This window comes from Oncorhynchus gorbuscha, linkage group LG16 (assembly GCF_021184085.1).
Source record: "Oncorhynchus gorbuscha isolate QuinsamMale2020 ecotype Even-year linkage group LG16, OgorEven_v1.0, whole genome shotgun sequence".
Classification (NCBI taxonomy): Eukaryota; Metazoa; Chordata; class Actinopteri; order Salmoniformes; family Salmonidae; genus Oncorhynchus; species Oncorhynchus gorbuscha.
The window spans coordinates 80,982,062-81,007,061 of NC_060188.1; the positions used below are offsets into that span (position 1 = coordinate 80,982,062).

General features: G+C 44.1%; 1 protein-coding gene across 1 annotated transcript in view; it reads right to left on the bottom strand.

Moving 5' to 3' along the window:
* The window catches only part of zswim6 (zinc finger, SWIM-type containing 6), a 92,958-nt gene that overhangs the window by 40,913 nt on the left and 27,045 nt on the right, over positions 1-25,000 (bottom strand). Inside the window, exon 2 of the mRNA XM_046304675.1 lies at positions 1,272-1,628. Within this exon, the coding sequence (XP_046160631.1) occupies positions 1,272-1,628 (357 nt within the window). The remainder of the gene's footprint in view (positions 1-1,271; positions 1,629-25,000) is intronic.

Sequence of the window (25,000 nt, forward strand, 5' to 3'; positions counted from 1 at the left end):
GATCACCGAGTGCTCAAGGGGGTAGCGCGTCAGAATCGTCTGTCCTTGGCTGCTACACCCACTACAAAATTCCAAACTGCCTCTGGAAACAATGTCAGCGTAAGAACTGTTTGTCAGGAGCTTCATGGAATGAGTTTCCATGGCTGAGCAGCCACACAAGCCTACGATCACCATGCGCAATACAAAGAGTCAGCTGGAGTGGTGTAAAGCTCGCCGCCATTGGATTCTGGAGCAGTGGAAACGCGTTCTCTGGAGTGACGAATCATGCTTAATCATCTGGCAGTCCGAGGGACAAATCTGGGTTTGGCGGATGCCAGGAGAATGCTACCTGCCCGAATGCATATTGCCAACTGTAAAGTTTGGTGGAGGAGGAATACTGGTCTGGCATTCTAGACAATTCTGTGCTTCCAACTTTGTGGCAACAGTTTGGGGAAGGCCCGTTCCTGAACTTGATTGGCCTGCACAGAGCCCTGACCTCAACCCCATCAAACACCTTTGGGATGATTTGGAACTCCGACTGCGAGCCAGGCCTCATCACCCAACATCAGTGCCCGACTGCGAGCCAGGCCTCATCACCCAACATCAGTGCCCGACTGCGAGCCAGGCCTCATCACCCAACATCAGTGCCCGACCTCACTAATGCTTGTGGCTGAATGGAAGCAAGTCCCTGCAGCAATGTTCTAACATCTAGTGGAAAGCCTTCCCGGAAGAGTGCAAGCTGTTATAGCAGAAACGGGGGGGACCAAATCCATATTAATGCCCATGATTTGGGAATGAGATGTTCAACAAGCAGGTGTCCACATGATCTCTGCCTTAACGATTGCAGTGTTAAATCAGCAGCCCCTGTCTTTTTCCTAAAGGAATGTGTTAACTTAGGTACATTTTCTGTTTCATTTACATCTTTCTTTTTCTCTTCCCTGCCCTGCTCTGAAAGCACCACATTGCTGCAGCTTCATTTCAATGAAAGTCAAGTTTGCAATCATATCCGGTAGGGATTCACTGGAGCCAGCCAATCATATCCGGTAGGGATTCACTGGAGCCAGCCAATCATATCCGGTAGGGATTCACTGGAGCCAGCCAATCATATCCGGTAGGGATTCACTGGAGCCAGCCAATCATATCCGGTAGGGATTCACTGGAGCCAGCCAATCATATCCAGTAGGGATTCACTGGGGCCAGCCAATAATATCCGGTAGGGATTCACTGGAGCCAGCCAATCATATCAGCCAGGGGGAAATCTATTCCAGAAACACACACACAACCCCACTCACCATGGACCTGGTTGATCTCAGAGTTTGTTGACAGAATCTCATCAGCTAGTTTCTGAGCAGTGGGCAGCACCTCCGTGTGGTGTACTGTTATCAGGTACTGGACAAATTTCTGCAGCTGGTCTCTGTTCATCTGGAACAGTGTCTCTGAGATGGGCAGGTGCAGCTTGACCTGCTCGGGCTTCCGTACGCGGTACAGGGCCAGCGCTACCACGTGCGCGCAGTAGAAGATGTCCTTATTGCCACAGCTGCACGTGACCGCGGTGATCTTGCAGCGGTCGAAGCTGACACTCACGCTGCAGACGAGCTCGGATTCCGACGGCGTGGCCGGTTCTGTTACTGTTCCGCTGAGGTGGAACCCTGAGAAAGAAAAGAGGAGAACCATTAGACGATCAGTCAGTCAATCAACCAAGTAGTCAATCAAATTGTATTCATGTAGCCTAATAGTTTTACACAGAAGTGCGTAACAAAGTCATGTTCGGAATATTTGAACACCCCAATGGCATTCATGTTGTTGTCATTAACCTGTGGGTGTGTGGCTTAGCATCCTATACGTGCAGAAGAACCACTGTACCAGCTCGCTACTAGTCAGATTATAATGGTAAGGGGGGGGGGAAGAGAAAGAGCAGTCCCTGAAGCGAAGAGAGGGGAACGTCGCTCTCGTCTTACTCTCTCTGGGGAAAAGGTCAAACTGATGATCTCTAGAGTCCCTCGTGTGACGAGTGATGCCCTCCTAATGCAATAGAGCTCAGCCATCACTCACGCACTCATAATCCCCCCCCACCCACACTTATTTTCTATAAACCTGACATTCTCTGGCTAAGAGGTCACTCATTGGGGATACAGCCCGGGTCTGTAGTGACACCTCTGGCACTGCACCACTCAGTCCCCGGCTAACTATTTAGCAGTCTTTTGGCTTGAGGAGAAAGGGGAAGTCCAAACAAAGGTATCCATTTTATTTGGGGCTTTCTCAAGGTACACACACAGACACCAGGAGGAGAGGTTCTGCTACCCAGTACTGGAAGCTCTGGATCAGGCTCTCCCCACTATGATATGCTAATGTATCACATTGCTACTTTTCCTGACTGTCTACTAAGATTCCTCTGTGAGCCTGATATTGATGGGCTGAAATGGTGTATCTACACAACATGACCAGAAGTATGTGGACACCTGCTCGTCAAACATTATTATGGTCATTAATATGGAGTTGGTCCCCCCTTTGCTGCTATAACAGCCTCCACTCTTCTGGGAAGGCTTTCCACTAGATGTTGGAACATTGCTGCAGGGACTTGCTTCTGTTCAGCCACAAGAGCATTAGTGAGGTCGGGCACTGATGTTGGGCGATTAGGCCTGGCTTGCAGTCAGCGTTCCAATTAATCCCACAGGTGTTTGATGGGGTTGAGGTCAGGGGTCTGTGTGGGCCAGTCAAGTTCTTCCACACCAATCGCGACAAACCATTCCAGTATGGACCTCGCTTTGTGCACGGGGGCATTGCTTTGTTGAAACAGGAAAGGGCCTTCCCCAAAGTTGGGCCAGAAAGTTGGAAGCACAGAATCGTCTAGAATGTCATTGTTTGATGTAGAGTTGAGATTCCCCTTCACTGGCACTAAGGGGCCTAGCCTGAACCATGAAAAATAGCACCAAATAGCACCATGAAATCCCCCACCAAACTTTACAGTTGGCAATATGCATTCGTGCGGGCAGCGTTCTCCTGGCATTCGACAATCCCAGATTCGTCCTCCAGACTGCCAGGTGGTGAAGCGTGATTCATCACTCCAGAGAACACGTTTCCACCACTCCAGAGTCCAATGGCGGCGAGCTTCACGCCACTCCAGTCAACACTTGGTATTGCATTTGGTGATCTTGGGCTTGTGTGCAGCTGCTTGGCCACGGAAACCCATTTCATGAAGCTCCCAACAAACTGTTCTTGTGCCGATCTTGTTTTCAGAGACAGTTTGGAACTCGGTAGTGAGTTGTTTTTTTACGCGCTACACGCTTCAGCTGTCCAGTTCTGTGAGCTTGTGTGGCCTACCACTTCGCGGCTGAGCTGTTATTGCTCCTAGACAATTCCACTTCACAATAACAGCACTTACAGTGGATCGGGGCAGCTCTAGCAGGGCAGAAACGTGACGAACTGACTTAATAATGTGTCCCCTTGTTGGAAAGGTGGCATCCTATGATGGTGCCACGTTGATAGTCACTGAGCTCTTCAGTAAGGCTGCCAATGTTTGTCCATGGAGATTAATGGCTGTGTACTCAATTTTATACACCTGTCAGAAACGGTGTGGATGAAATAGCCAAATCCACTCATTTGAAGCAGCGGTGTCCACATACACTGCACATACAAAATGATAAGACCGAACATCCATAGCTTAGTCTGAAAGCCTCAGATGTCCTAGAGTGTGGGTCAAAGGTCAACTTTTCCCTAAATCTTTTAAGGGTTGATGTAAGGCCTGGATCTGGCTAAGCTGATCCTAAAATCAGTGCTTATTAATAAGCAGGGGACAAATAGTCCTTTGGTCTGAGATTGATTTGATAAGAATTCAATAACTGTCACAGGGGAGGTTTGGGAGACAACACACACACACACACACACACACACACACACACACGTTTCGCAACAGGCTTTTGCTCAATCAGAATACAGGAAACTCAGACATGACTGACAGAAGACGGGGGAGAGAGAAGGTGAGTGACAAAGAGAGCAGCAAGCAAAGAGACAGAGGGAGACGAGAGGAGAGAGAAAGAGGGAGAACCCCCTCCATTTCCTTCCTTAGCAGTCAGCTGACACAACGACACAGGGGATCACCTTTTACACACACACGGCTTGCGTAAGTACATCCCCCGGTTGGCAGTTGCTTGTACTAGTTCGCACACACACTAACACTGAGGGCACTCTCCTGTTTTATATGGCCCAACCCGGGTCATGCATGGCCCACAGCTGAACTACTGACGTCAGAGAAGAGGACAGGAAAGAGAGAGAGAGGGAGGAGGGCGAAAGAGAAGGGAGAGGCAGAGAGAATTCCAAAACAGGGGAGGAGACCGCTGGGCTGGTGGGAAGCTTGGAAAGCCCTCAGCTGAGTGTGTGAAGAGATATTTGGCGACGTGCCAGAGCCCTGAGCTCAGCATTCTGTAATGCACTTCCCCTCTTCTGCTCTGTAGCTTGCATAATACTGCTTAGCGCTGCACGACAATCAGACTTAACCCTTACTTACTTACCAAAGCAACGAGACAACCCTTAACTACCACTACAGAACATAATACTGCCAAGCGCTGAGCGGCTACCAGACGTAACCCTTAACCTCTGAGATGTAATAGCAAAATTGAGATTGCTGCCTAAATAGACATACCCAAAAGTAAATGCTATTCATGTGTAATTGCAAGATTCTGACATGCCAAAACGTGGTATATTTGGAAAGATGATATGGGAGATGATGAGAAAATGATCAGAAGATAGATAGGGGTTGCATAGTTCAGAAAACACAAGATCAAGCACACACAAAACAACTTTGTTTTTTTTATTTTGAAAGAAATCTTTGACTGACAAGTTAAAAGTGAATTATTGAAGCCCAGAGCTGGAAACACATCAGATGGTTTCCACAACATGTGAACATCATCAGAAAATAAAAATGGGATTGATAAACCTAACTAACCTCAGCAAAAAAACAAACGTCCTCTCACTGTCGACTGTGTATATTTTCAGCAAACTTACAAGTTCCACACACATGTGACTAACAGAAATGGAATAATGTGTCCCTGAACAAAGGGGGGGTCAAAATCAAAAGTAACAGTACCTGGTGTGGCCAACAGCTGCATTAAGTACTGCAGGCATCTCCTCCTCATGGACTGCACCAGATTTACCAGTGCTTGCTGTGAGATGTTACTCCACTCTTCCACCAAGGCAACTGCAAGTTCCCAGACATTTCTGGGGGGAATGTCCCTAGCCCTCACCCTCCGATCCAACAGGTCCCAGACGTGCTCAATGGGATTGAGATCCGGGCTCTTCGCTGGCCATGGCAGAACACTGACATTCCTGTCTTGCAGGAAATCACGCACACAACGAGCAGTATGGCTGGTGTCATTGTCATGCTGAAGAGTCATGTCAGGATGAGCCTGCAAGAAGGAGGAGGATGTCTTCCCTGTAACGCACAGTGTTGAGATTGCCTGCAATGACAACAAGCTCAGTACGACGATGCTGTGACACACCGCCTCAGACCATGACGGACCCTCCACCTCCAAATCGATCCAGAGTACAGGCCTCGGTGTAACGCTCATTCCATCGACGATAAGCACGAATCTGACCATCACCCTTGGTGAGACAAAAGCGCGACTCATCAGTGAAGAGCACTTGTTGCCAGTCCTGTCTGGTCCTGCGACGGTGAGTTTGTGCCCATAGGCGACGTTGTTGCCGGTGATGTCTGGTGAGGACCTGCCTTACAACAGACCTACAAGCCCTCAGTCCAGCCTCTCTCAGCCTATTGCGGACAGTCTGAGCACTGATGGAGGGATTGTGTATTCCTGGTGTAAATGGGGCAGTTGTCGCAGGTGTGATGTTCGGATGTCCTGAACCTGTGCAGTTATTATACGTGGTCTGCCACTGCGAGGACAATCAGCTGTCCGTCCTGTCTCCCTGTAGCGCTGTCTTAGGCGTCTCACAGTGCGGATATTGCAATTCATTGCCCTTGCTACATCTGCAGTCCTCATGCCTCATGCCTTGCAGCATGACCAAGGCAAGTTCACACAGATAAGCAGGGACTCTGGGCATCTTTCTTTGGTGTTTTTCAGAGTCAGTAGAAAGGCCTCTTTAGTGTCCTAAGTTTTCATAACTATGACATTAATTGTCTACCGTCTGTAAGCTGTTAGTGTCTTAACGACCGTTCCATGTTCATTAATTGTTTATGGTTCAATGAACAAGCATGGGAAACAGTGATCAAACCCTTTACAATAAAGATCTGTGAAGTTATTTGTATTTTTACAAATTCTCTTTCAAAGACAGGGTCCTGAAAAATGGACATCTCTTTTTTTTGCTGAGTTAAGAAATGGGCAGATGTTTTAGTAAATGGTGTCAGGTGTGGTCTCGGGATGTTTCCAAGTGTCCCTTAACCTCTCCAAAGTGGCATAATGTCTGTAAATGAGATATATCCAGTGCTATTACAGTTGAAGTCGGAAGTTTACATGCACTTAGGTTGGAGTCATTAAAACTTGTTTTTCGACCACTCCACAAATTTCTTGTTAATAAACTATAGTTTTGGCAAGTCGGTTAGGACATCGACTTTGTGCATGACACAAGTCATTTTTCCAACAATTGTTGGATTATTTCACTTATAATTCACCGAATCACAATTCCAGTGAGTCAGAAGTTTACATGCACTAAGTTGACTGTGCCTTTAAACAGCTTGGAAAATTCCAGAAAATGATGTCATGGCTTTAGAAGCTTCTGATAAGCTAATTGACATAATTTGAGTCAATTGGAAGTGTGCCTGTGGATGTATATCAAAGCCTACCTTTAAACTCAGTGCCTCTTTGCTTGACGTCATAGGAAAATTAATTCAAAATCAGCCAACACCCCAGAAAAAATTGTAGACCTCCACAAGTCTGGTTCATCCCTGGGAGCAATTTCAAAACACCTGAAGGTACCACGTTCATCTGTACAAACAATAGTACGCAAGTATAAACACCATGGGACCACGCAGCCGTTCAGGAAGGAGACACGCTCTGTTTCCTAGAGATTAATGTACTTTGGTGCGAAAAGTGGAAATCAATCCCAGAACAACAGCAAAGGACCTTGTGAAGATGCTGGAGGAAACAGGTACAAAAGTATCTATATCCACAGTAAAACGAGTCCTATATTGACGGTTTGCAACTGCACATGGGGACAAAGATCATATTTTTTGGAGAAATGTCCTCTGGTCTGATGAAACAAAAATAGAACTGTTTGGCCATAATGACCATAATTATGTTTGGGGGAAAAGGGGGAGGCTTGCAAGCCGAAGAACACCATCCCAACTGTGAAGCAAGGGGGTGGCAGCATCATGTTGTGTTTTTTTTTGCTACTGGTGAACTTCACAAAACAGATGGCATCATGAGGCTGGAAAATTATGTGGATATATTGAGGCAACATCTCAAGACATCAAAGCTTGGTAGCAAATGGGTCTTCCAAATGGACAATGACCCCAAGCATACTTCCAAATTTGTGGCAACATGGCTTAAGGACATCAGAGTCAAGGTATTGGAGTGGCCATCACAAAGCCCTGACCTCAATCCCATAGAAAATATGTGAGCAGGACTGAAAAAGCATGTGTGAGAAAGGAGGTCTACAAACCTGACTCAGTTACACCAGCTCTGTCAGGAGGAATGGGCCAAAATTCACCCAACTTATTGTTGGAAGCTTATGTAAGGCTCCCCGAAACGTTTGACCCAAGTTAAACAATGCTACCAAATACTAATTGAGTGTATGTAAACTTCTGACCCACAGGGATTGTGATGAAAGAAATAAAAGCTGAAATAAAATCACTCTATTATTCTGACATTTCACATTCTTAAAATAAAGTGGTGATCTTAACTGACCTAAGAGGGAATTTTTACTAGGATTAAAAGGTCAGGAATTGTGAAAAACTGAGTTTAAATGTATTTGGCTAAGGTGTATGTAAACTTCAGACTTCAACTGTACATATCTGCAATCCCTAAATGCTATTTGTTCATTATAAAAACACAATTTCTACATATCAAACACACTCAAACATTGTGGTGGTGTTATGGGGTATCCAGTGTACATTCAAGTGTCCTTTCAAACTCTCTAATGTGTCTGAATGTGGTAATTACACTGGATATGCCTAAAAGCTATTGTTCAGTATAAAAACGAACATTTCTACAACACCAACCTCTGTCAAACATTGTGGTGGTGTTGGGTGACATACAGGGATATCCAAGTGTTTTCATCATTGTTTTCATGTGCAAAGTCTCTTGGTGGACATTCAATGTTGCCATTAAGTGATACATCATCAGATAATACGAAATATTCTAGATTAATTGGGGCCGATTTCAAGTTTTCATAACAATCGGAAATCTGTATTTTTGGATACCAATTTTGCCAAATTCTTTTTTCACCTTTATTTAACTATGCAAGTCCGTTAAGAACACATTCTTATTTTCAATGACAGCCTAGGAACGGTGAGTTAACTGCCTTGTTCAGGGGCAGAACGACAGATTTTTACCTTGTCAGCTCGGGAATTCAATCTTGCAACCTTACGGTTAACGAATTGCAAAAAAATAAAAAATAAAATAAAAAAATAAAAAAATCGCTGAAGTTGGAGACTTTATCTCCCTCACCAACTTTAAACATCTGCTATCTGAGCAGCTAACCGATCGCTGCAGCTGTACATAGTCTATTGGTAAATAGCCCACCCAATTTACCTACCTCATCCCCATACTGTTTTTATTTATTTACTTTTCTGCTCTTTTGCACACCAGTATATCTTCCTGCACATGACCATCTGATCATTTATCACTCCAGTGTTAATCTGCTAAATTGTAATTATTCACCTACCTCCTCATGCCTTTTGCACACAATGTATATAGACTCTTTTTTATTTTTTTTCTGTGTTATTGACTTGTTTATTGTTTACTCCATGTGTAACTCTTGTGTTGCTGTCTGTTCACACTGCTATGCTTTATCTTGGCCTACCTGGTTAAATAAAAAAAATTTTTTTTTAAAAACTAGTCCAACGCTCTAATCACCTGCCCCATGAAGAGCCTGCCTGCTACGCAAGGTAAGCTGCTAGCTAGCATTAAACTTATCTTATAAAAAACAATCAATCAATCATAATCACTAGTTATAACTACATATGGTTGATGATATCACTAGTTTATCTAGCGTGTCCTGCGTTTCATATAATCGATGCGGTGCACATTTGCAAAAAAGGACTGTCGTTGCTCCAACGTGTATTTAACCATAAACATCAATGCACAGAAGTATACATTTTTAAACCTGCATATTTAGCTAAAAGAAATCCAGGTTAGCAGGCAATATTAACCAGGTGAAATTGTGTCACTTCTCTTGCGTTCATTGCACACAGAGTCAGGGTACAGTGGGGAGAACAAGTATTTGATAACCTGCAAAATCGGCAGTGTTTCCTACTTAAAGCATGTAGAGGTCTGTCATTTTTATCATAGGTAAGTACACTTCAACTGAGATAGATGGAATTTAAAACAAAAATTCAGAAAATCACATTGTATGATTTTTAAATAATTAATTTGCATTTTATTGCATGACATAATTGTTTGATCACCTACCAACCAGTAAGAATTCTGTCTCTCACAGACCTGTTAGTTTTTCTTTAAGAAGCCCTCCTGTTCTCCACTCATTACCTGTATTAACTGCACCTGTTTGAACTCGTTACCTGTATAAAAGACACCTGTCCACACACACAAACAGACTCCAACCTCTCCACAATGGCCAAGACTAAGACTGTGTAAGGACATCAGGGATAAAATGGTAGACCTGCACAAGGCTGGGATGGGCTACAGGACAATAGGCAAGCAGCTTGGTGAGAAGGCAACAACTGTTGGCGCAATTATTAGAAAATAGAAGAAGTTCAAGATGAAGGTCAATCACCCTCGGTCTGGGGCTCCATGCAAGATCTCACCTCGTGGGGCTTCAATAATCATGAGGAAGGTGAGGGGTCAGCCCAGAACTACACGGCAGGACCTGGTCAATGACCTGAAGAGAGCTGGGACCACAGTCTCAAAGAAAACCATTCGTAACACACTATGCCGTCATCGATTAAAATACTGCGGCGCACGCAATGTCCCCCTGCTCAAGCCAGCGCATGTCCAGGCCCATCTGAAGTTTGCCAATGACCATCTGGATGATCAAGAGGAGGAACGGGAGAAGGACATGTGGTCTGACGAGACAAAAATAGAGCTTTTTGGTCTAAACTCCACTCACCGTGTTTGGAGGAAGAAGGATGAGTACAACCCCAAGAATACCATCCCAACCGTGAAGCATGGAGGTGGAAACATCATTCTTTGGGGATACTTTTCTGCAAAGGGGACAGGACGACTGCACCGTATTGAGGGGAGGATGGATGGGGCCATGTATCGCGAGATCTTGGCCAACAACCTCCTTCCCTCAGTAAGAGCATTGAAGATGGGTCGTGGCTGGGTCTTCCAGCATGACAACAACCCGAAACACACAGCCAGGGCAACTAAGGAGTGGCTCTGTAAGAAGCATCTCAAGGTCCTGGAGTGGCCTAGCCAGTCTCCAGACCTGAACCCAACAGAAAATCTTTGGAGGGAGCTGAAAGTCCGTATTGCCCAGCGACAGCCCCAAAACCTGAAGGATCTGGATGGAGGATTGGGCCAAAATCCCTGCTGCAGTGTGTGCAAACCTGGTCAAGAACTACAAGAAACGTATGATCTCTGTATTTGCAAACAAAAGTTTCTGTACCAAATATTAAGTTCTGCTTTTCTGATGTATCAAATACTTATGTCATGCAATAAAATGCAAATTAATTACTTAAAAATCATACAATGTGATTTTCTGGATTTTTGTTTTAGATTCCATCTCTCACAGTTGAAGTGTACCTATAATAAAAATTACAGACCTCTACATGTTTTGTAAGTAGGAAAACCTGCAAAATCGGCAGTGTATCAAATATTTGTTCTCCCCACTGTATATGCAACAATTTGGGTCGCCTGGCTCTTTGCGAACTAATGTGCCAGAATTTTCTGTAATTATGACATAACATTGAAGGTTGTGCAATATAACAGGAATATTTAGACTTATGGAAGCCACCCGTTAGATAAAATACGGAACGGTTCCGTATTTCACTGAAATAATAAACGTTTTGTTTTCGAGATGATAGTTTCCAGAGTCGACCATATTAATGACCTAAGGCTCGTATTTGTGTGTTATTAAGTTATAATTAAGTCTATGATTTGATAGAGCAGTCTGACTGAGCGATGGTAGGAACCAGCAGGCTCGTAAACATTCATTCAAACAGCACTTTCGTGCGTTTTGCCAGCAGCTCGTCGTTGTACTTCAAGCATTGCTCTGTTTATGACTTCAACCCCATCAACTCCCGAGATGAGGCTGGTGTAACCGATGTGAAATGGCGAGCTAGTTAGCAGGGTGCGCACTAATAGCGTTTCAAACATCACTCGCTCTGAGACTTGGAGTAGTTGTTCCTCTTGCTCTGCATGGGTAACGCTGCTTCGAAGGTGGCTGTTGCGAAGTGTTCCTGGTTCGAGCCCAGGTAGGAGCGAGAAGAGGGATGGAAGCTATACTGTTACACTGGCAATACTAAAGTGCCTATAAGAACATCCAAGGTATATGAAATACAAATCGTAGAGAGAAATAGTCCTAGAATTCCTATAATAACTGGAACTGTGAGGAGTAACAGCATAACATACGTTGCTAAGCTACAATGACAAAGACCAAAGCCGGCGGGAGTACCGTTGAGGACCGTGGTGTGTGAAGGGACTTTTAAAAGAACAGTTCTACAAGCAGGTGTTACAACAACAAGAAAATAGCTTCAAGTGTTTTGTCCAAATACTGGTAGATTCAACTAATAAAATAATGGCCGACCTGACCAGAGAGGTCCAGAACCTGGAGAACAGTATGCCGTTCTCCCAGGGTCAGCTCGATGAGTTGAAACAGGAGGTCCAGAACCTGGAGAGAACAGTGAGTTGAAACAGGAGGTCCAGAACCTGGAGTTGAAACGTGGAGAACAGTATGCCGTTCCCAGGGTCAGCTCGATGAGTTGAAACAGGAGGTCCAGAACCTGGAGAACAGTATGCCGTTCTCCCAGGGTCAGCTCGATGAGTTGAAACAGGAGGTCCAGAACCTGGAGAACAGTATGCCGTTCTCCCAGGGTCAGCTCGATGAGTTGAAACAGGAGGTCCAGAACCTGGAGAACAGTATGCCGTTCTCCCAGGGTCAGCTCGATGAGTTGAAACAGGAGGTCCAGAACCTGGAGAACAGTATGCCTGAGAACGACCGGAGAACGACAAGAGGACAACAATCTGCAAGTCATTGAGAGAGGACATCAGTTGTGTGTGTGAATCCATGAAGTCTGATTTATCATTGTTATCTCAGGGGACAATCAAGGCGGAACAACATGTTTGTGGACGGAATTGCAGAATCTCAACGTGAGACCTGGACGGAGTCTGAGGACAAAGTGGGGGAATTTATCTCTGAAAAATTGAAGATGGACCACAGGGTGATTGAGGAGTATCGTGAAGCTGTGCGCCAGAAGAGGAAAGAACTGATCCCAGTCATGAAAGCTGCCAGAGCGCGTGGGGACATTACTTGCATCCGCTATGACAGGCTCATTGTCCACCCTCCCTCCCAGAAACCTGGAAGGGATGAGAGAGCCAAGCCTATGGGTTTGTAGCTTCTTCCCCACAGCATACACATACACACACACACCAATTGATTAATGGACTGCTGAATGTATATTTTTTTCTATTGCTTGGTTTGCTCTTTTCAGTATTATGTCCATCTTTGGTAAGCTACCCAGGAAAGGGCTGAAAACAGCCCATATTAATATATGTAGCCTTAGAAATAAGGTTTACATTCTTGGGGACCTGAATATTGACTGGTTTTCATCAAGCTGTCCGCTCAAGAGGGAGCTTCTTACTGTAACCAGTACCTGTAATCTGGTTCAGGTTATTAATCAACCTACCAGGGTGTTTACAAACACTACAGGAACAAGATCATCCACATGTATCGATTACATTTGAACTAATAATGTAAAACTTTGTTCTAAAGCCATACCCATTGGGTGCAGTGATCCCAATATTGTGGCTATACCCAGGAATGCTAAAGTTACAACAGTTGGGCCTGAAATAGTGTATAAGATATATTTAGTTGTGACTCATGTGGATGTTAAAAATATTTGTTGGTGTGATGTGATTAATGAGGAGCATCCAGACTCTGCACTTGATGAATTTATGAAATTGCTTCTTCCAATTATTGATAAACATGCACCTGTTAAGAAACTGACTGTTAGAACTGTTAGGGCTCCATGGATTGATGAGGAATTGAACAACTGTATGGTTGAAAGAGATGGAGCAAAAGGAGTGGCTAATAAGTCTAGCTGCACATCTGACTGGCTGACTTACTGAAATTGAGAAATTATGACTAAACTCAACAAGAACAAATAACTAAATGTATTATGAAGCAAAGTTCAATGATATAAAGAACAATGGGAAAAAAACTAGAGTACTTTAAATTATGGGCAGAAAGACTAATTCAACTCCATTTTATATACACACACACACACACACACACACACACACACACACACACACACACACACACACACACACACACACACACACACACACACACACACACACACACACACACACACACACACACACACTGTATATATATATTATTATTTTTTACACTGACACACACACACGTCACAGCGGCATTGGACTAAGATACAGTGGTATAATATAGAGTACAGTATATACATATGAAATTAAGATAGATATATATATATATATACACACACACACAGTGGGGCAAAAAAGTATTTAGTTAGCCAACAATTGTGTAAGTTCCCCCACTTAAAAAGATGAGAGGCCTGTAATTTTCATCATAGGTACACTTCAACTATGACAGACAAAATGAGAAAAAAAATCTAGAAGATCACATTGTAGGATTTTTAATGAATTTATTTGCAAATTATGTAAGAAAAATAGGAAGTTCATAAGAGTTTGTAAATGCAATTCCTCAAAATGTTCTTAGGAATTTGTAAATATCTTCTTAGGTGGCATTGACATTAGGGACGTGTTTGAAACCAATAAATAAACCTGTGACAGGGAAGGTAAAACATGTTTTGGGGTTATTTTAGTTATTTTTCACACATTATAACCATCTGACTAGCGATATCAAAATCAAAAAAATATAAAAAAAGAGATTGAAGTCATGGTGGAGGAAATGACAGCCAGGAAAAGGTTGATGTTGGGGAGACTTGTTGCAGGGTCACTGCAGAGACCAAAAAGAGAGGATGGGCGAGAGTGGCCGAGTCGGGCTCTGCCGTCGGGGGTATGGCAAGGGACAGTGACGCCATAAAAAAAGTGGTTCGACAACAAGTCGGCTGCTAAGAAGGGAGCTGAGAGACCAGTAAGTTAGTTAGCTATGTTAACTAGCTAATATGTAAAGACATTATAGCCAACAATAGCTAAGTCAGCCAAGTTCTTCTTTGCAAATTGACGAGATAGCGCTAGCTGTTTAACACTCCTAGAATATTGTAATATTGTTAATTACTAGCTAGCTAGATAATGTGTGTATAATTTGTATTCTTGCTGTATTTAAATATCCGGTAGCCAACTGTGTCTGTAGCCCAAGAAAATATTCATGGTTACAAAAGTATAAACTTATCTCAAGACAAGAGTTTAGCTGTCTAAAGTTAAAGCATTATTTTCAAGAATCACATTTATTCTTAACTTTTTTCTTAGGAAGAAACTTGGTCAGGTCGCAGTTGTAAATGAGAACTTGTTCTCAACTAGCCTACCTGGTTACATAAAGGTGAAATAAAAAAAATATTTACAAAAATGAGGAAAACCCTTAAGAACATTTCCAATAACTTTATTGAGGAATAGCAACTTTGCTTAACTTTCTTCTTAAGTCTATATTTAAGGAAAATGGCAGTTAAGAAGAAATTTCTTCTTAAAACTTCTTCGGGGTCATTGTCCCTTCCACGGGACGGTTGACTAACATAGGTTAATGCGATTAGTATGAGGTTGTAAGTAATAAGAACATTTCCCAGGACATAGACATATCTGATATTGGCAGAAAGCTTAAATTCTTGTTAATCTAACTGCAGTGTCCAATTTACAGTAGCTATTACAGTGAAATAATACCATGCTATTGTTTGAGGAAAGTGCACAATTTTGAACATAGAAAGTTATTAATAAACAAATTAGGTATATTTGGCCAGTCTTGATACAAAACTTTGAACAGAAATGCAATAGTTTGATCAGCCTAAAACTTTTCACATACACTGCTGCCATCTAGTGGCCAGAATGTATATTGCACCTGGGCTGGAATAGTACATTATGGCCTCTCTTACCAGATTTATTGTGTTATTCTCCTACATTCCTTTCACATTTTCACAAATTTCTAAGTGTTTCCATTCAAATGGTACCAAGAATATGCATATCCTTGCTTCGGGGCCTGAGCTACAGGCAGTTAGATTTGGGTATGTCATTTCAGATGAAAATTGAAAAAAGGGGCGGATCCTTAAGAGTTTGTTAAGAAGGTTTTGTGAATCCGGCCCCAGGAGAGTAGCCGCTGCTATTGCAACAGCTAATGGGGATCCTAATAAAATACAAAAAAAATACCAACTACCATTACAGAACATAATACTGCCTAGCAGTGCGCGGCAACCAGACTTAACCCTCAACTACCACTACAGTATATATACACATACACACTATCTAGAGATGCATTAACCCTTAACTGCCTACCACAGCAACTAGACAATTAGACTACCATTTTAACTGTGATATGACGTAGATTCAGAAAGTAATCAGCATAATGGGTCAATTTCCTCAATAACTAAGAGCAATGAAGCATGAGGCTCAACTTCTCTGTTTTGGTCCCATGACACATGCACATGCTGTGTGAGAGCGAAGGCTTGCATCTCGCTCATCTCAATATCTGCGCTTCTGCTCTGAATTAGAGGAATCAATGTTATCACTCCACATACAATGGAGTCAATGGATGATTAACTATAGGTCCAGTAAATGGAAAACTGAGAAGGGCTTTTAGTGGGGCATAACAAGGGTCAGCCCATCATGGCCTGTGAGAGAGCAGTGGCACCCTATGGGGCTGTCTGTAAGGACCCTGTCATGCCAGAGGCTGTCCAGTTGGTTGCCCGTCGAGACGGCTGGCTAGAGGGGCCATTCTGGTTCTCACAGCACTGTGACAAAGACCGCCTTTAACTGTGTAGTTATTAGACAATGGGTAGCTACCCTCCCATTCCTTACCTCTGCCACACAGCCAATAGGAATAGAGCATGCTCTGTAGACAACAACAAGAGGTATGGGGAGGGTGTGAGGGGGAGTGCATGAGGGGGGGTAACAGGGTTTCTTGTGGGGGGGGGGGGGGGTCTGTGTGTGTGTGGAGGGGGAGGAGGATGCTCCACAAAGCTCTGAATTGGGTCGATGAGGATTTGCGTAAAGTAGGCCAATCTGTGTCCCTCTGAAGACTTCTCCTCATATAGAGCGTCTCCTCACTGTACCAACACACACTCACCAATTAACAGAAGGTTATATCTGACAACACTGCTGCTGTCGCTACGTGTGGTGCAGTAAAACCAAGGTGCATGAACTGGCAAGTTAAACCTTTCAACTCAGCGCTTCCGTCATCCCTTATACAAGATGAAAATGGCAGATTTTGTCATTGATGAGTGCTTAATGCAGTGGCTGTACAGTAACATGCTATACGTTATGTCAGAGCTCAGGTTCTGCGCTATACAGTGCTGTATTGGTTTGGACTGACAGTCATTCTAAACATGAGGACTGCTCGCCACAAGAAGATGCCCCTCTTCCCTCCAGCTAATTAGGCCACTTTTGCACATTTGTTGTTGTCGGAGTGAGGACAATGCTTTAAATCATGAGGAGTCGATGTGTTCTGAAAGATTAGATTTGTATTTGTGTTTATTATGGATCCCCATTAGTTCCTGCCAAAGCAGCAGCCACTCTTCCTGGGGTCCAGCAAAATGAAGGCAGTTTATATCATTTTAAAACACTACAATGCATTCATAGATTTCACAACACACTGTGTGCCCTCAGGCCCCTACTCCACCACTACCACACATCTACAGTACAAAATACATCTGTATGTATAGTGTGTATGTTATCCTGTGTGTGTGTGTGTGTGTGTGTGTGTGTGTGTGTGTGTGTGTGTGTGTGTGTGTGTGTGTGTGTGTGTGTGTGTGTGTGTGTGTGTGTGTGTGTGTGTGTGTGCCAATGTTTGTGTTGCTTCACAGTCCCCGCTGTTCCATAAAGTGTTTTTTAAATCTGTTTTTTAAATCTGTTTTTTAAATGTAATTCTACTGCTTCCGTCAGTTACTTGATATGGAATAGAATTCCATGTAGTCATGGCTCCATGTAGTACGGTGTGGCTCGCATAGTCTGTTCTGGACTGTGAAGAGACCTCGTGGCATGTCTTGTAGGGTATACATGGGTGCCTGAGCTGTGTGCCAGTAGTTCAAACAGACAGATCTGATGTTGAGGAGTATAATACATATCGCTTTGATGTCATACAAGCAAACCACACACCCACGAGTCTAAACGTGCACTTCACATTTCCATTTCCCGTGTCAACGTTTATGATCTCCACATTGGCACTAGAATAAAGCTTTCAAATGATGCCCACCTGACACAGATTGCGATTTATAATGGAACTTTTTTGGATTGCGTAACAGCAACAGTAATTGTGTGATTCTGGGGACGCAAGGCTGTGTTCCAAACAAAAAACTACAAGTGTGTTTGTTTCAGTTCCTCAATGGCAAAGCTAAGAGAGCTCAAACAAATCATTGAAGGCTCATTCCTTGAGTCATAAAGGTGCATTAACATGACAGTTGGAAGAAGTGTATGACCACTTGGAGACACCAGTTAGATCTCACACTCAGTCCCTTATAATAGTTTCCTCCTCATCTTGCACCTACTCCAAATATTCTTATCGTGTTACTGAATGTATCCAGAGTATTCTCAGATTTCATTATCAATACATGCTGTGAAAAGTAGAGTAAATGTAAAACACACTAAATCAACAGTGTAATGTATGGATTCAGTCTTGTGTCAGGTGACCTGTTTTGTCCTAACCTTTTGGTCTGATCATTTCCCCATAATGTCCAGTGTTCTCTTTTCATCGCGGTCATGGATATGATTTGTATAGTTCTTCTGTTAGAAACATTTCAATTTGGCCATTTCCACACTGTAAGAGGCTCCCATGTGGCTCAGATGGTAGAGCGTGGCACTTGCAACGCCAGGGTTGTGGGTTCAATTCCCCCAGAGATCAGTACAAAAATATATACACTCACTACTGTAAGTGGCTCTGGATAAGAGTGTCTGCTAAATTACTCAAATGTAAATGAAGGGGGTTACTGACTACAATTCATTGGCCTATTCAATAACTATAAGGATCATTTCTTCTTGAACTTAAATGTATAGGTTTTCCTTTACACCACTAAAGCCAGTAGCAGACTGTATAACTCAGAGGAAGAGATTCTTTCCAACCAGACACCCTGCAGCTCTGTCTGAAAACAACATGAACTGACCTCAGGAAAAAGAGGGGGGAGAGACACCCTATACAACAAGAGACTCAAACCCACACAGAAATGGTTTAAAACTACCTCGGAAAAGGAGAGAGACCTTGGAAAAAGGAGAGAAAGAAAGAAAGGTCCTGAACAACAGTGGAGGAGGTGTAAAGAGTCTGGCAACTCAGACTGGACACTATTGTAGTTGTGTTTTTTTATGGCGTCCATTTCACTGGCCACAAAAGGGACCGGTGTGTGTGTCGTCACGCGTTAAGTTAGCTGGTGTAGGCCGCTCTCTTTTTCTCTGTTTATGGCCTCCAACAGTGACACAGTCACACACACTGATCCACCAATACACAAACATGTACCAAGCATTGGAGCATTTCTACTTATTTAGTTTCTTATTTGTTTTGACAGTTTTTGATATTCTTCTCCTTCTTGTATTTCAGTTGAAGTATTCAGAGCAATCACTGCATTGCAAACAGCAATCACCCCTTTCCTGTGCTCACTGAAAGCAGAGAGAAGGGGATGGCGTTTAAAAAAGACACTTATGGGAGGGAGAGACGGAAAGGCGTGAACAGATCTTACAGACAGTACAGAAAGAGCAAATCTGGCTGCTTTTAAGTGAGAGGGAACGCACAGATGCACATAGTACACTATAGTTACCTCCGAGAGGGGCACAGACATAGTACACTATAGTTACCTCCGAGAGGGGGACAGACGCACATAGTACACTATAGTTACCTCCGAGAGGGGGACAGACACACATAGTACACTATAGTTACCTCCGAGAGGGGGACAGACACACATAGTACACTATAGTTACCTCCGAGAGGGGGACAGACACACATAGTACACTATAGTTACCTCCGAGAGGGGGACAGACACACATAGTACACTATAGTTACCTCCGAGAGGGGGGCAGACACACATAGTACACTATAGTTACCGTCGAGAGGGGGGCAGACACACATAGTACACTATAGTTACCTCCGAGAGGGGCACAGATGCACATAGTACACTATAGTTACCTCCGAGAGGGGGACAGACACACATAGTACACTATAGTTACCTCTGAGAGGGGGACAGACGCACATAGTACACTATAGTTACCTCCGAGAGGGGGACAGACACACATAGTACACTATAGTTACCTCCGAGAGGGGGACAGACACACATAGTACACTATAGTTACCTCCGAGAGGGGGGCAGACACACATAGTACACTATAGTTACCGTCGAGAGGGGGGCAGACACACATAGTACACTATAGTTACCTCCGAGAGGGGCACAGACGCACATAGTACACTATAGTTACCTCTGAGAGGGGGACAGACGCACATAGTACACTATAGTTACCTCCGAGAGGGGGACAGACACACATAGTACACTATAGTTACCTCCGAGAGGGGCACAGACGCACATAGTACACTATAGTTACCTCTGAGAGGGGACACACATAGTACACTATAGTTACCTCCGAGAGGGGGAGACACACATAGTACACTATAGTTACCTCCGAGAGGGGCACAGACGCACATAGTACACTATAGTTACCTCTGAGAGGGGACACACATAGTACACTATAGTTACCTCTGAGAGGGGACACACATAGTACACTATAGTTACCTCTGAGAGGGGACACACATAGTACACTATAGTTACCTCCGAGAGGGGCACAGACACACATAGTACACTATAGTTACCTCTGAGAGGGGGACAGACACACATAGTACACTATAGTTACCTCTGAGGGGGACAGACACACATAGTACACTATAGTTACCTCCGAGAGGGGGACAGACACACATAGTACACTATAGTTACCTCCGAGAGGGGGACAGACACACATAGTACACTATAGTTACCTCCGAGAGGGGGACAGACACACATAGTACACTATAGTTACCTCCGAGAGGGGCACAGACGCACATAGTACACTATAGTTACCTCTGAGAGGGGACACACATAGTACACTACAGTTACCTCCAAGATGGGCACAGACACACATAGTACACTATAGTTACCTCTGAGAGGGGACACACATAGTACACTATAGTTACCTCTGAGAGGGGACACACATAGTACACTATAGTTACCTCTGAGAGGGGACACACATAGTACACTATAGTTACCTCTGAGAGGGGACACACATAGTACACTATAGTTACCTCTGAGAGGGGGACACACATAGTACACTATAGTTACCTCTGAGAGGGGGACAGACACACATAGTACACTATAGTTACCTCAGAGGGGGACAGACACACATAGTACACTATAGTTACCTCCGAGAGGGGCACAGACGCACATAGTACACTATAGTTACCTCTGAGAGGGGACACACATAGTACACTACAGTTACCTCCAAGATGGGCACAGACACACATAGTACACTATAGTTACCTCTGAGAGGGGACACACATAGTACACTATAGTTACCTCTGAGAGGGGACACACATAGTACACTATAGTTACCTCCGAGAGGGGGACAGACACACATAGTACACTATAGTTACCACCGAGAGGGGACACACATAGTACACTATAGTTACCTCCGAGAGGGGACACACATAGTACACTATAGTTACCTCCGAGAGGGGACACACATAGTACACTATAGTTACCTCTGAGAGGGGACACACATAGTACACTATAGTTACCTCTGAGAGGGGACACACATAGTACACTATAGTTACCTCTGAGAGGGGGACAGACACACATAGTACACTACAGTTACCTCCGAGAGGGGCACAGACGCACATAGTACACTATAGTTACCTCTGAGAGGGGACACACATAGTACACTACAGTTACCTCCGAGAGGGGCACAGACACACATAGTACACTATAGTTACCTCTGAGAGGGGACACACATAGTACACTATAGTTACCTCTGAGAGGAGACACACATAGTACACTATAGTTACCTCTGAGAGGGGGACAGACACACATAGTACACTACAGTTACCTCCGAGAGGGGCACAGACACACATAGTACACTATAGTTACCTCTGAGAGGGGACACACATAGTACACTATAGTTACCTCTGAGAGGGGACACACATAGTACACTATAGTTACCTCTGAGAGGGGGACAGACACACATAGTACACTATAGTTACCTCCGAGAGGGGCACAGACGCACATAGTACACTATAGTTACCTCTGAGAGGGGACACACATAGTACACTACAGTTACCTCCGAGAGGGGCACAGACACACATAGTACACTATAGTTACCTCTGAGAGGGGACACACATAGTACACTATAGTTACCTCTGAGAGGGGACACACATAGTACACTATAGTTACCTCTGAGAGGGGACACACATAGTACACTATAGTTACCTCTGAGAGGGGACACACATAGTACACTATAGTTACCTCTGAGAGGGGACACACATAGTACACTATAGTTACCTCAGAGGGGGACAGACACACATAGTACACTATAGTTACCTCAGAGGGGGACAGACACACATAGTACACTATAGTTACCTCAGAGGGGGACAGACACACATAGTACACTATAGTTACCTCCGAGAGGGGGACAGACACACATAGTACACTATAGTTACCTCCGAGAGGGGGACAGACACACATAGTACACTATAGTTACCTCCGAGAGGGGGAGACACACATAGTACACTATAGTTACCTCCGAGAGGGGCACAGACGCACATAGTACACTATAGTTACCTCTGAGAGGGGACACACATAGTACACTATAGTTACCTCTGAGAGGGGACACACATAGTACACTATAGTTACCTCTGAGAGGGGACACACATAGTACACTATAGTTACCTCCGAGAGGGGCACAGACACACATAGTACACTATAGTTACCTCTGAGAGGGGGACAGACACACATAGTACACTATAGTTACCTCTGAGGGGGACAGACACACATAGTACACTATAGTTACCTCCGAGAGGGGGACAGACACACATAGTACACTATAGTTACCTCCGAGAGGGGGACAGACACACATAGTACACTATAGTTACCTCCGAGAGGGGGACAGACACACATAGTACACTATAGTTACCTCCGAGAGGGGCACAGACGCACATAGTACACTATAGTTACCTCTGAGAGGGGACACACATAGTACACTACAGTTACCTCCAAGATGGGCACAGACACACATAGTACACTATAGTTACCTCTGAGAGGGGACACACATAGTACACTATAGTTACCTCTGAGAGGGGACACACATAGTACACTATAGTTACCTCTGAGAGGGGACACACATAGTACACTATAGTTACCTCTGAGAGGGGACACACATAGTACACTATAGTTACCTCTGAGAGGGGACACACATAGTACACTATAGTTACCTCTGAGAGGGGGACAGACACACATAGTACACTATAGTTACCTCAGAGGGGGACAGACACACATAGTACACTATAGTTACCTCCGAGAGGGGCACAGACACACATAGTACACTATAGTTACCTCTGAGAGGGGACACACATAGTACACTACAGTTACCTCCAAGATGGGCACAGACACACATAGTACACTATAGTTACCTCTGAGAGGGGACACACATAGTACACTATAGTTACCTCTGAGAGGGGACACACATAGTACACTATAGTTACCTCCGAGAGGGGGACAGACACACATAGTACACTATAGTTACCACCGAGAGGGGACACACATAGTACACTATAGTTAGAGAGGGGACACACATAGTACACTATAGTTACCTCCGAGAGGGGACACATAGTACACTATAGTTACCTCCGAGAGGGGACACACATAGTACACTATAGAGGGGACACACATAGTACACTATAGTTACCTCCGAGAGGGGACACACATAGTACACTATAGTTACCTCTGAGAGGGGACACACATAGTACACTATAGTTACCTCTGAGAGGGGGACAGACACACATAGTACACTACAGTTACCTCCGAGAGGGGCACAGACGCACATAGTACACTATAGTTACCTCTGAGAGGGGACACACATAGTACACTACAGTTACCTCCGAGAGGGGCACAGACACACATAGTACACTATAGTTACCTCTGAGAGGGGACACACATAGTACACTATAGTTACCTCTGAGAGGAGACACACATAGTACACTATAGTTACCTCTGAGAGGGGGACAGACACACATAGTACACTACAGTTACCTCCGAGAGGGGCACAGGGGTACACTATAGACTGAGAGGGGACACATAGTACACTATAGTTACCTCTGAGAGGGGACACATAGTACACTATAGTTACCTCTGAGAGGGGGGACACACATAGTACACTATAGTTACCTCCGAGAGGGGACAGACACACATAGTACACTATAGTTACCTCTGAGAGGGGACACACATAGTACACTACAGTTACCTCCGAGAGGGGCACAGACACACATAGTACACTATAGTTACCTCTGAGAGGGGACACACATAGTACACTATAGTTACCTCTGAGAGGGGACACACATAGTACACTATAGTTACCTCTGAGAGGGGACACACATAGTACACTATAGTTACCTCTGAGAGGGGACACACATAGTACACTATAGTTACCTCTGAGAGGGGACACACATAGTACACTATAGTTACCTCAGAGGGGGACAGACACACATAGTACACTATAGTTACCTCAGAGGGGGACAGACACACATAGTACACTATAGTTACCTCAGAGGGGGACAGACACACATAGTACACTATAGTTACCTCCGAGAGGGGGACAGACACACATAGTACACTATAGTTACCTCCGAGAGGGGGACAGACACACATAGTACACTATAGTTACCTCAGAGGGGGACAGACACACATAGTACACTATAGTTACCTCTGAGAGGGGGACACACATAGTACACTATAGTTACCACTGAGAGGGGGACACACATAGTACACTATAGTTACCTCTGAGAGGGGGACACACATAGTACACTATAGTTACCTCCGAGAGGGGGACACACATAGTACACTATAGTTACCTCCGAGAGGGGGAAGTTGCTTTTCTATTTTTATTGATAATTAGTGGCAATCAGTTGTACTTCTATAACAATCAATTGTATTTATTTCTCATTAGGTGTGTGTGAAAATCAAGGAGAACTGAAAAGGACAGAGAGGGTAAGTAGGAGAGATGAAGAGTTCATTATGATCCACAGCTAACTAACACATTCCCTCTCCTAAGAACAGCACTACACTGTAACCCAGATCTGTCACACACATACACACTGACTGCACTGATTACCAGTCCAACTCCTGGAAACAAAGACCTGCTGAAACATTCAACTGTCAGAGTATCAGGTGGAGGGAAAATAAAAATGGCTGGCATTACATTTGTTCTCTTTTTAATTTCAGTAGCATTCCCTGACGTATACTGTCCCAAATCATTTCTTTAGCCTCACACACACACTCACACACACACACACACACACACACACACACACA